We start from the raw sequence: 13,531 nt of genomic DNA on the forward strand, positions 1-13,531 counted from the left end.
CCTCAAAGCTCATCACTAAGCTAAGGATCCTGGGACTAAACACCTCCCTCTGCAACTGGATCCTGGACTTCCTGACGGGCCGCCCCCAGGTGGTAAAGGTAGGTAACAACACATCTGCCACACTGATCCTCAACACGGGGGCCCCTCAGGGGTGCGTGCGCAGTCCCCTCCTGTACTCCCTGTTCACCCATGACTGCATGGCCAGGCACGACTCCAACACCATCATTAAGTTTGCCGACGACACAACAGTGGTAGGCCTGATCACCGACAACGATGAGACAGCCTATAGGGAGGAGGTCAGAGACCTGGCCGTGTGGTGCCAGGATAACAACCTCTCCCTCAACGTGACCAAGACAAAGGAGATGATTGTGGACTGCAGGAAAAAAAAGAGGACTGAGCACGCCCCCATTCTCATCGACGGGGCTGTAGTGGAACAGGTTGAGAGCTTCAAGTTCCTTGGTGTCCACATCACCAACGAACTATCATGGTCCAAACACACCAAGACAGTCGTGAAGAGGGCACGACAAAGCCTATTCCCCCTCAGAAGACTGAAAATATTCGGCATGGGTCCTCAGATCCTCTAAAAATTCTACAGCTGCACCATTGAGAGCATCCTGACTGGTTGCATCACCGCCTGGTATGGCAACTGCTTGGCCTCCGACCGCAAGGCACTACATAGGGTAGTGCGTACGGCCCAGTACATCACTGGGGCCAAGCTTCCTGCCATCCAGGACCTCTATACCAGGCGGTGTCAGAGGAAGGCCCTCAAAATTGTCAAAGACTCCAGCCACCCTAGTCATAGACTGTTCTCTCTGCTACCGCACGGCAAGCGGTACCGGTACCCCCCTGTATATAGCCTCCCTACTGTTATTTTACTGCTGCTCTTTAGTTATTTGCTTTTATTTTGTACTTATTTATTTTTTACTTAACACTTTTTTTTTTTTTTTTACTGCATTGTTGGTTAAGGGCTTGAAAGTAAGCATTTCACTGTAATGTCTACACCTGTTGTATTCGGCGCATGTGGCAAATAAAATGTGATTTGAAACACCCCTGGTAAACCACCCTACTGTATAGGCTACGTAGCTTGTGTTGTAAGCTGGCTGGCTGTGTGTACGTACGGTCACTGTGGGGACGACATCTGGCAGCTGGCTGACTGACTGCTAAGTGTGTATGCTGTGTCAGGCCTCCTGTGGCTGCAGCACCAGCCTAGCACCCCCTGTGTATGCTGTGTCAGGCCTCCTGTGGCTGCAGCACCAGGCTAGCGGAAGAACCGACAGCCTTGTGTTGTTTCTCACCCCCCTGTCTGTAATTCCCACCACCAGCTGCAGTACTAACAGCTATCCTATCCAGGTCAGCAGTGAGCCAGTGAGGGATGAGCTGAGAATCCTTATTAAAACCTTATAGACAATTAAACCATGAGAGGACTAGAGAGGGGGGGGTCTGACAAGTACAGTGAAATGCCTTTCTTGCAAGCTGTAATTCTACAAATACTACAAATTACAAGGTAGAACAAACACACACCAGATATAAAATAAGAAATAAGAAGAACACAATAAAGTAAGCAAGCATACTATATAAATAATTGCATGTGAGTCGGTGTGCGTGTGTGTTGAGTCAGTATAAATGTATGTGAATATTATGTGTGTGTGAGCAAATGATGGATTGAGTGTTTGTGTGAGTGTGCATAAAGATAAGAATAAAATCCAAGGGTCAACTCACAGTCCGTGTAGCCATTCTGTTAGCTATTCAGCAGCCTTACGGCGTGGGGATAGAAGCTGTTCAGGAGCCTGTTGGTGTCAGACTTGATGCACCAAAGCATGCCTAAAATGCATTGAGTTTAATCTGGGTAGGGAGGCATGGTTGGGCAGATCACGGCTGGGTGTAATCCCTAATGGACTGTAGCCCCTGCCACATGGGGCGGGAGGCGGAGCCTGTGGAATACGATTCCACCTTATTCCTATATTGTCCTTTTTGCTCGTTTGATGACTCTGCGGAGGTCATAGTGGGACTTCCTGTTCCTGTCCTCAGCCTTAGTCTCAGGGTTGGCTGTGATAGACCTGTGTGCGATAGCCCTGTCCTTTAGCTTAGCGCCAACCTCAGTGTTAATCCAGGGCTTTTGATTGGGGAAGCAGAGAACCTTCACTGTGGGGACAACGTCACCGATGCATTTTCTAATAAAGCCGGTGACGGAGGTGGTTAGCTCGTCAATGTTATCGCCGGAGTCTCTGAACATATTCCAATCAGAGCTAGCAAAGCGGTCCTGTAGCATACTCTCTGATTCTGATGACCATTCTTCAATGGAGCGAGTCACGGGTAAATTCCTGTTTGAGCTTCTGCTTGTAAACAGGAAGCAGGAGTACAGAGTCACGACCTGATTTGCCGAATGGCGGACAAGGGAGGGCCTTTTATGCTTGCTTGTGGGTAGAATAAACAACGGTCTAAGACTTCATCGGCCCCTAGTGGCGAGGGAGACGTGTTGATGGAAGCAGGGCACGTGTCTTAATGACGCAGAATAAACATCGCCGGCAACCAGAAAAGCAACCTCTGGGTTTAAGTTTTCCTGCTTGGTTACAGCCTCGTACAGTTTGTTAAGTTCCAGCTTGTTATTTTTCTTGTCCTGAGGTGTAATGTATACAACAGTCACGATAACAGCTGAAAACTCCCACGGGAGGTAGAAGGGTCGGCATTTGACCATCTGGTATTCCAAGATGGGTGAACAATGGGTCGACACTTCCACCGCGTTCGAGTCAGCACACCAGTTGTTGTTGATAAAGAGGCAAACGCTTCCCCCCCTCGATTTGCCCGGCTTACATTTACATTTTACATTTTAGTCATTTAGCAGACGCTCTTATCCAGAGCGACTTACAGGAGCAATTAGGGTTAAGTGCCTTGCTCAAGGGCACATCGGCAGATTTTTCACCTAGTCGGCTCGGGGATTAGAACCAGCGACCTTTCGGTTACTGGCACAATGCTCTTAACCACTAACCTACCTGCCGCACGGTGAATGGAGACCATCTTGTCCAAGAGCCATGTTTCAGAAAAGCAGAGAATATTGCAGTTTCAAGAGCCCCGTTGGTAGCAAATCCGCAATCGGAGATCAATCCTCTTATTATCAAGTGATTGGCCAGTAGAATGGAGAGAAAAGGTGGCCAATTCTCCCTTCGCCTTAATCTCACCAGGATCCCCCCTCTCTTGCCTCTAACGTTGGCGTTTCCTCTTGGGTAGCCTGTGTAGTGTATGAAGAATTATGACTTTGCTAATGTTTTCAAGTGGAACCTGAGAGGAGGTTTATTCAGTTTTAGAGGGAGTCGTTTTAGAGTGACACACCATAGAACAGAGGAAGTCTGTTGTGTGGAGAAGGTGATTGGTCTGTAGGGGAACACCCATATCAGATTACATAGCATATATACCACAGATGGGAGAAAGGAAGACAGAATAATCATATTAGAGATGGGGCGATTATTCTCCGGGTATCTGCAGTTATCTGTAAATCGACGCTGTAACCCTTTGTTATGAATAAACCTTATGATGAAAATACAGCGTCAGCGGGTCCTCCTTGGTCATCACAGCATAATTAGCAACGTTACTCGACACTACACCTGACATTTGGGTCGGAATTACAGAACGAGCCCAGGGCAGATGAGTCGAAGTCGAAGTTGAAGCCGGATTTGAGGTAAGTTACTGCAGAGCTGACGTTCAAAAGTTCTCGTCGGTTGTAAGAAATGATAGCAGATACATTTTGTGAAAATAAAGTAAAAATAAACAAAACAATCACAACAGTTGGGTCGGAGCTAAACGGTGGCCATACAGTATGGCGCGAAGAGGGAGAGGAAGGGGGTCTGAAGAGAAAGGGGGTCTGAAGAGGAAGGGGGTCTGACGAGGGAGGGGGTCTGACGAGGGAGGGGGTCTGACGAGGGAGGGGGTCTGACGAGGAAGGGGGTCTGACGAGAGGGAGAGGCGGGGGGTCTGAAGAGGAAGGGGGGTCTGAAGAGGGAGGGGGTCTGAAGAGAGGGAGAGGCGGGGGTCTGAAGAGGGAGGGGGTCTGGAGAGGAAGGGGGTCTGAAGAGAGGGAGAGGCGGGGGTCTGAAGAGGGAGGGGGTCTGAAGAGAGGGAGAGGCGGGGGTCTGAAGAGGGAGGGGGTCTGGAGAGGAAGGGGGTCTGAAGAGGGAGGGGGTCTGGAGAGGAAGGGGGTCTGAAGAGAGGGAGAGGCGGGGGTCTGAAGAGGGAGGGGGTCTGAAGAGAGGGAGAGGCGGGGGTCTGAAGAGGGAGGGGGTCTGGAGAGGAAGGGGGTCTGAAGAGAGGGAGAGGCGGGGGTCTGAAGAGGGAGGGGGTCTGAAGAGAGGGAGAGGCGGGGGTCTGAAGAGGGAGGGGGTCTGAAGAGAGGGAGAGGCGGGGGTCTGAAGCGCTTGCTAGCCGTCCCGACTCGGCCCTCATTTATAAAACACACAAGGATACAGCAGAGGCTAGTCACACGCCTCTCATCTATACCCACACACAGGTACAGAGGATAGCAGAGTTTATAAACACACAACTGATAGCTACTGCAACAGACAGCCCAGTCTAGTGTATCCATCCCTGCACTGTAACATCCATCCCTACACTGTAGCATCCATCCCTGCACTGTAGCATCCATCCCTACGCTGTAGCATCCATCCCTACGCTGTAGCATCCATCCCTACACTGTAGCATCCATCCCTACGCTGTAGCATCCATCCCTGCACTGTAGCATCCATCCCTGCACTGTAGAATCCATCCCTGCACTGTAGCATCCATCCCTGCACTGTAGCATCCATCCCGGCACTGTAGCATCCATCCCTGCACTGTAGAATCCATCCCTGCACTGTAGCATCCATCCCTACACTGTAGCATCCATCCCTGCACTGTAGCACCCATCCCTGCACTGTAGCACCCATCCCTGCACTGTAGCATCCATCCCTACACTGTAGCATCCATCCCTACACTGTAGCATCCATCCCTACACTGTAGCATCCATCCCTGCACTGTAGCATCCATCCCTACACTGTAGCATCCATCCCTGCACTGTAGCATCCATTCCTACACTGTAGCATCCATCCCTGCACTGTAGCATCCATCCCTACACTGTAGCATCCATCCCTGCACTGTAGCATCCATCCCTGCACTGTAGCATCCATTCCTACACTGTAGCATCCATCCCTGCACTGTAGCATCCATCCCTGCACTGTAGCATCCATCCCTACACTGTAGCATCCATCCCTGCAATGTAGCATCCATCCCTGCACTGTAGCATCCATCCCTACACTGTAGCATCCATCCCTGCACTGTAGCATCCATCCCTACACTGTAGCATCCATCCCTACACTGTAGCATCCATCCCTGCACTGTAGCATCCATCCCTGCACTGTAGCATCCATCCCTACACTGTAGCATCCATCCCTACACTGTAGCATCCATCCCTACACTGTAGCATCCATCCCTGCACTGTAGCATCCATCCCTGCACTGTAGCATCCATCCCTACACTGTAGCATCCATCCCTGCACTGTAGCACCCATCCCTGCACTGTAGCATCCATCCCTGCACTGTAGCATCCATCCCTACACTGTAGCATCCATCCCTACACTGTAGCATCCATCCCTGCACTGTAGCATCCATCCCTGCACTGTAGCATCCATCCCTACACTGTAGCATCCATCCCTGCACTGTAGCATCCATTCCTACACTGTAGCATCCATCCCTACACTGTAGCATCCATCCCTGCACTGTAGCATCCATCCCTGCACTGTAGCATCCATCCCTACACTGTAGCATCCATCCCTGCACTGTAGCATCCATCCCTACACTGTAGCATCCATCCCTACACTGTAGCATCCATCCCTGCACTGTAGCATCCATTCCTACACTGTAGCATCCATCCCTGCACTGTAGCATCCATCCCTACACTGTAGCATCCATCCCTACACTGTAGCATCCATCCCTGCACTGTAGCATCCATCCCTACACTGTAGCATATACCGCAGGTCAACTACAGTACTGATACAACATAACAATATCAACATGTCCTTTACAAATAATCCATGACAAAGGCAAAACTGCAGTAGGTGGAGACTGAACTACATTAATAATCTGTAATTAATATTACTTTGTAACAATGTGTAATTCACCGTCCTGTGTCTGCTAATCAGTGTAACTGTTGCCAGACGAGACCTGGCAAGGCCAGCCGCTAGATACAGGTAGTTCTAAACATTACATTAGAATGTGTAGTCAGTAGTCACGTTAATGCAGGTTTGTCCCTGGCCTAGCTGATGTTTAATAAATGAAAGATGTAAAAAAAAATAATGTTTACACACGGTGAGAGGCAGATTGGGAATCCCACGTACCCCGATGATGGCATTGAGCTCAGTCATGGTGACCTGTTTAGCTCTGTCTACTGCCTGGGATACCTGCTGTTGGTGCTATAGGGGGGAGAAACACAGAGGAAAATGGTTAGGAGACTCTTCATTGGTTACACTCCATAATCTAGACAGCTGTAGGGTTGCAAAATGATGGTCACTTTCCCAAAATTCCCTGGTTTTCCAGAAATACTGATTGGAGGATTCCAGATTGCATGCTTATTCCCATCTGATTCCAGAAATCTTCCAACTGGGATTTCTGGAAAACCTGGGAAAGTTACCAGAATTTTGCAACCCTACATTTTGTAAAGAAACAAAAAACAGAGTTGACCTGGAAATGGGACTCATCATTCCCACGCACAATGACACACTTTACATTCACAACTGGAAACACCAATCTAGACGACATTGATAGATTGTGCTTGACAATTTAAACACACAATTCCATTCACACAAGTGGATACATTTGAATTAGGGACAACTGCCACACAATTATTCAAAAGCATCTAACCTTGTTCAAAAGGTATGAAAGTTATAGTTTTCCCAATGGAGTCTTTGACTAAATAAGCACCATAACTACCTCTAAGTGATCACCTCTAATTTTAACACTCCACAATGTGACACTATCAACAAAGGCCATTTTAAACACTCACCTCTTGTGACAGGAAAGGCATAATTTGAGCTAGAATCGCGTTGAGCCGCTTGGCGATCTCTGTCTGAAAAACAAAAAGATGACGAAATTACATAGGCAGTAGAATGACTTCACGCAACCCTGTCAGTACGCTAATATTTACAGCGATTATGGCAATTACTGCTGCGGGCAGCAATCAAAAGTACTTGACTCAACATCCTCTCTAAACCGCATGATATTGACATGAGAGATATTTAAAACATTACACACTGAAAGAGAGAGAGGGTGAGACCGGGGGGGTGGATGTAGAAGAAGTGAGAACAGCTGGGCAGACTGACTAAATGATGAGTGAGTGCTCTTCTCTCCACTCCACTCCACACAAGAGGGAACACGAGGCGGCAGGCGGTGTGTGTGTGTGTGTGTGTGTGTGTGTGTGTGTGTGTGTGTGTGTGTATATCCTCTATCCTCTTTCACTCCGACTGGCTGAACTCCTTCCTCTTACCCTAACTGTTCCATCTGCCATGTCAACTGTCTGTTAACTGCCGACACACACACACGCCACCCGACCTGAAACAACCCAGACTGACCACACTACTTACATTTATAGTTTGACGAAATGACACAGAACATAATTACACATCAGGGTATATCAGAGTGCAAACTGGGTCTGGAGATGGGCCATAAAGGTCTGGCTAGTGGTCAACCCTTTCTAAAGGTCTGGCTAGTGGTCAACCCTTTCTGAAGGTCTGGCTAGTGGTCAACCCTTTCTAAAAGGTCTGGCTAGTGGTCAACCCTTTCTGAAGGTCTGGCTAGTGGTCAACCCTTTCTGAAGGTCTGGCTAGTGGTCAACCCTTTCTAAAGGTCTGGCTAGTGGTCAACCCTTTCTGAAGGTCTCAGTCAGCCCTTGGTCTGGCTAGTGGTCAACCCTTTCTAAAGGTCTGGCTAGTAGTCAACCCTTTCTGAAGGTCTGGCTAGTGGTCAACCCTTTCTGAAGGCCTGGCTTGTAGTCAACCCTTTCTAAAAGGTCTGGCTAGTGGTCAACCCTTTCTGAAGGTCTGGCTAGTGGTCAACCCTTTCTAAAAGGTCTGGCTAGTGGTCAACCTTTTCTAAAAGGTCTGGCTAGTGGTCAACCCTTTCTGAAGGTCTGGCTAGTGGTCAACCCTTTCTGTAATGAATAGCAAGATAGACTCGCTAATTTTTATTAAATAATGAGTAGTCATTTGGGATGCAAGGTGATTAGTAGTCTAGTATGTCAAACATGCACACTGTCTGAGTGTGGTCTCAGGCCTGTCTGTCTGTCTGAGTGTGGTCTCAGGCCTGTCTGTCTGTCTGAGTGTGGTCTCAGGCCTGTCTGTCTGTCTGAGTGTGGTCTCAGGCCTGTCTGTCTGTCTGAGTGTGGTCTCAGGCCTGTCTGTCTGTCTGAGTGTGGTCTCAGGCCTGTCTGTCTGTCTGAGTGTGGTCTCAGGCCTGTCTGTCTGTCTGAGTGTGGTCCCAGGCCTGTCTGTCTGTCTGAGTGTGGTCTCAGGCCTGTCTGTCTGTCTGAGTGTGGTCTCAGGCCTGTCTGTCTGTCTGAGTGTGGTCTCAGGCCTGTCTGTCTGTCTGAGTGTGGTCTCAGGCCTGTCTGTCTGTCTGAGTGTGGTCTCAGGCCTGTCTGTCTGTCTGAGTGTGGTCTCAGGCCTGTCTGTCTGTCTGTCTGGAACTAAGGCCCATTGACTCTAAAGCCTTCATGGCCTCTCCCCGACAGCCTCAGGCCTGTCTGAGACTAAATCATTGTAATGATCCATGCATCCATTCAGAGGTAGCCCTCTGGCCCTGCTCTGAGTGGATCAATACAGGTAAATTCAGATGTCTAACTATTTGGACTGGGATTGGGTCTCTGGCTGCATATTAACAAAGGCTGTGAGTAGGAGGAGGCAGACAGGGTGCAACTAACATCTCAATTGTACTGGATAGGCCTACATTAGCCTGTGGGTTACAGCAGACATTCAACAACTGATGAAAAATGTGTTATGAAATAATGACGTTACAATGATTTTAGAGCTTTTTAATGGAAATTCCAAAGGCCAAAATTGTGAACATTCAAATGAAAATATTCCATGGTCTCTGTCAGGTCCACATTGGGTAGACATCAATAGAAACATAGGAAATTACTATGAACAAATAAAAATATTACTTCGTTTTTATTTGATGCCTTTATTATTTTTTATTCCTTAAAGTCATCATCTCATCTCTGCTCAGGCAGTAGCAGTCAGCCAGCCAGGCCATCTAATGTTCTCTGTTCTCCCCGTACTGTACTGTCTTTAGTCCTCCTATTTAGCTAGGCTAGCCTTCCTAAGTATGCTCCAGAGCTGTCTGACAAAATCATTTGACTAGTTCTTCAAAGTAGATAAGGTATACCGTTCACGAACCGTCTCTGTCCCTCTCATGTTGCGTTGTGTACATTCCTCTCTGTGTATCGAACCGAATGTAGCAGGTGTAAAAGTGTATCCGTCCAGCCATCTGTATACAATGACGAGATGCTCATGTCCAAGCCCTAATAAATGTGAGTGTTTGTCCCAAAGGCGGGAAGGCAGGATACAAGCTTAAATCCAGAATAAGCCCACAGAAACGCATTGCGCTTATTTTAGACATATTTTGGCGAATTAAACCTCTCGCTTCGCCTCTTCCTCTCTGATCAGTCTGAGCCAGAAAAAACTGGCGCAATGGATTATGGTCATTGTAGTTAATTACCACGTTTCTGTGCTGAACTAGGTTGAAAACTACAACTCCCTTCAGCCCAGTATACCACATAGTTCTTGACTTGATTTCCCTAGTGAATTATTTGATTTCTCTCTAGAGAAACAAAAAATAAAAAACCTAAATGGAGTTAAGTAATTGAACTGAAGTCGGTCAATTAGGTATTTAATAACCGAAAAAAAAGAAAGAGAGAGAGAGCAAGCGAGCGAGGGCCTTCTACACCAGCAAAAGGAACATAAAATTCGACATTCCAACTGGGATCTGGCTAAAAATACTTGAATCAGTTATAGAACCCATTGCCCTTTATGGTTGTGAGGTCTGGGGTCCGCTCACCAACCAAGAATTCACAAAATGGGACAAACACCAAATTGAGACTCTGCATGCAGAATTCTGCAAAAATATCCTCAGTGTACATTTTACATTTTAGTCATTTAGCAGACGCTCTTATCCAGAGCGACTTACAGTTAGTGAGTGCATACATTTTTCATAGTGTACAACATAAAACGCCAAATAATGCATGCAGAGCAGAATTAGGCCGATACCCGCTAATTATCAAAATCCAGAAAAGAGCCGTTAAATTCTACAACCACCTAAAAGGAAGCGATTCCCAAACCTTCCATCACAAAGCCATCACCTACAGAGAGATGAACCTGGAGAAGAGTCCCCTAAGCAAGCTGGTCCTGGGGCTCTGTTCACAAACACAAACAGACCCCACAGAGCCCCAGGACAACAACACAATTAGACCCAACCAAATTATGAGAAAACAAAAAGATAATTACTTGACACATTGGAAAGAATTAACAAAAAAACTGAGCAAACTAGAATGCAATTTGGCCCTAAACAGAGAGTACACAGTGGCAGAATACCTGACCAATGTGACTGACCCAAACTTAAGGAAAGCTTTGACTATGTACAGATTCAGTGAGCATAGCCTTGCTATTGAGAAAGGCCGCCGTAGGCAGACCTAGCTGTCAACAGAAGACAGGCTATGTGCACACTGCCCACAAAATGAGGTGGAAACTGAGCTGCACTTCCTAACCTCCTGCCAAATGTATGACCATATTAGAGACACATATTTCCCTCTGATTACACAGACCCACAAATTACAGAGATCCACAAAGAATACAAAAACAAACCCAATTTTGATAAACTCCCATATCTAATAGGTGAAATACCACAGTGTGCCATCACAGCAGCAAGATTTATGACCTGTTGCCACAAGAAAAGGGCAACCAGTGAAGAACAAACACCATTGTAAATACAACCCATATTTATGTTTATTTATTTTCCCATTTGTACTTTAACTATTTGCACATAATGATATTTGAAATGTCTATTATTTTTGAACTTTTGTGAGTGTAATGTATACTTGTTCATCTTTTTCATTGTTTATTTCCATTTTGTTTATTTATTATCTACTTCATTTGCTTTGGCAATGTTAACACACGTTTCCCATGCCAATAAAGCCCTTAGATTGAATGTAATTGAGAGAGCGAGCAAGCGAGCTGAGACTTTTTTTTTCTGGGGGGGATGGATCAGCTTAATATTGCAGATAGATTGTATCTTCTATCAATGTAATTGTCTGCATCACTTCCAATCCCCCATGTTTTTTATATATATACTCCCCTTTATTACTTTTCAACCCCACCATCCTTTCCCTACTTGGAGTAAATTAGTGAACAACAATGCCCAGGCCCGTACTTCCAGCCTATACTTACTATCTACACCTTATGGACACAGTTAATTTTACAATAATTCTATTATATATATATTTTTATTTATTTTTTTATTTTTTGCTCCTGAACTTCTTCTACTCTCAACCTCTCCGATCATTTTCATGATGTCCATCCGGTTTGCTTCTATATGCCATATCTTTCTAACTGTGCTCTTTCACAAAAGCTCTCAACCTATAACCTATATACTTATTATGGACACAGTATGCTTACATTATTAGTTATCTTGTTGTTATTAGTTGTTGTTAGTTGTTATTAGTCCCATCCTTCAACTCATTCAATACCTCCCATCTATCTCTTAACACCATCCATATAGGATTTCTATTTGCCATATATTTTTCAACTGTACTGTGATGTTTTACAAAAGTTCTGAACCTTTCTATTCTCATTGTTTCTACAGATTGTGAATTAAAAATAAACATTTTTGCTAAAAGTATTATTATATTATTGATCGATTGACTATGACTTTTCAGATCACCCAGTATCCAGTATTGTTTGTGGATGGATCACATGGACTAGAGCCACCAGGCTTGGCTGTCTATTTCATGCTCATCATTGTACCTCTCCACGGTGCATCCCAAAGTGTACCCTATCCCGTATATAGTTTACCATGTAAGGAAAAGGCTGTCATTATGGACACAACCCTTGTCCCCATGGCTGACAGCAGCAGACAGAGCTTTCAGCAGGCACAGTGTGTGTGTGTGTGTGTGTGTGTGTGTGTGTGTGTGTGTGTGTGTGTGTGTGTGTGTGTGTGTGTGTGTGTGTGTAAGCAGAGCAGGTCCATTGTTGACAGGCTGGCTTTAGCGTTTTGGCATGGTTCTCTCCAAAGAATGTAACGCCACCTTGTGGACTGGCTGCGCCAATATGTAAAAAAAAACTAACAAAAAAACATTAAAAATAAAAATACTCAGCAGCAGCACCTTCTTTAAAAAATCCTGGGGAGAACCCTGGAGTGCTCTTAATGTGCTGCTTGACAGATCTGAGTACCTGCTGTAATTAACAGATCCGAGTACCTGCTGTAATTAACAGATCTGAGTACCTGCTGTAATTAATGCTGTAATTAACAGATCTGAGTACCTGCCTGTAATTAACAGATCTGAGTACCTGCCTGTAATTAACAGATCCGAGTACCTGCTGTAATTAACAGATCTGAGTACCTGCTGTAATTAACAGATCTGAGTACCTGCCTGTAATTAACAGATCTGAGTACCTGCTGTAATTAACAGATCTGAGTACCTGCTGTAATTAACAGATCTGAGTACCTGCTGTAATTAACAGATATGAGTACCTGCCTGTAATTAACAGATCCGAGGACAGGCCTGTAATTAACAGATCTAAGTACCTGCTGTAATTAACAGATACGAGTACCTGCCTGTAATTAACAGATCCGAGTACAGGCCTGTAATTAACAGATCCGAGTACAGGCCTGTAATTAACAGATCTGAGTACCTGCCTGTAATTAACAGATACGAGTACCTGCCTGTAATTAACAGATCTGAGTACAGGCCTGTAATTAACAGATCCGAGTGCCTGCCTGTAATTAACAGATCCGAGTACCTGCCTGTAATTAACAGATACGAGTACCTGCCTGTAATTAACAGATCTGAGTACAGGCCTGTAATTAACAGATCCGAGTGCCTGCCTGTAATTAACAGATCCGAGTACAGGCCTGTAATTAACAGATCCGAGTACCTGCCTGTAATTAACAGATCCTAGTACCTGCTGTAATTAACAGGTCTAGGTACCTGCTGTAATTAACAGGCCTGAGTACCTGCTGTAATTAACAGATCCGAGTACCTGCCTGTAATTAACAGATCTGAGTACCTGCCTGTAATTAACAGATCTGAGTACCTGCCTGTAATTAACAGATCTGAGTACCTGCTGTAATTAACAGATCTGAGTACCTGCTGTAATTAACAGATCTGAGTACCTGCTGTAATTAACAGATTTGAGTACCTGCCTGTAATTAACAGATCTGAGTACCTGCTGTAATTAACAGATCTGAGTACCTGCCTGTAATTAACAGATCTGAGTACCTGCTGTAATTAACAGATCTGAGTA

General features: G+C 45.8%; 1 protein-coding gene across 3 annotated transcripts in view; it reads right to left on the reverse strand.

Annotated features, from left to right (window-relative positions):
• tle3a (TLE family member 3, transcriptional corepressor a) overlaps positions 1-13,531 on the reverse strand; it is a 92,861-nt gene that overhangs the window by 44,182 nt on the left and 35,148 nt on the right. For 2 of the 3 annotated variants that reach the window (XM_041849870.2, XM_045207900.1), the window contains 2 exons: positions 7,024-7,086; positions 6,329-6,433 (listed from right to left, as the gene is read on the reverse strand). In XM_041849870.2, coding sequence (XP_041705804.1) covers positions 6,329-6,433; positions 7,024-7,086 — 168 coding nt within the window. The remainder of the gene's footprint in view (positions 1-6,328; positions 6,434-7,023; positions 7,087-13,531) is intronic. The other variant, XM_041849871.2, reaches the window with a different exon arrangement.

Source organism: Coregonus clupeaformis, chromosome 26 (genome assembly GCF_020615455.1).
Source record: "Coregonus clupeaformis isolate EN_2021a chromosome 26, ASM2061545v1, whole genome shotgun sequence".
Classification (NCBI taxonomy): domain Eukaryota; kingdom Metazoa; phylum Chordata; class Actinopteri; order Salmoniformes; family Salmonidae; genus Coregonus; species Coregonus clupeaformis.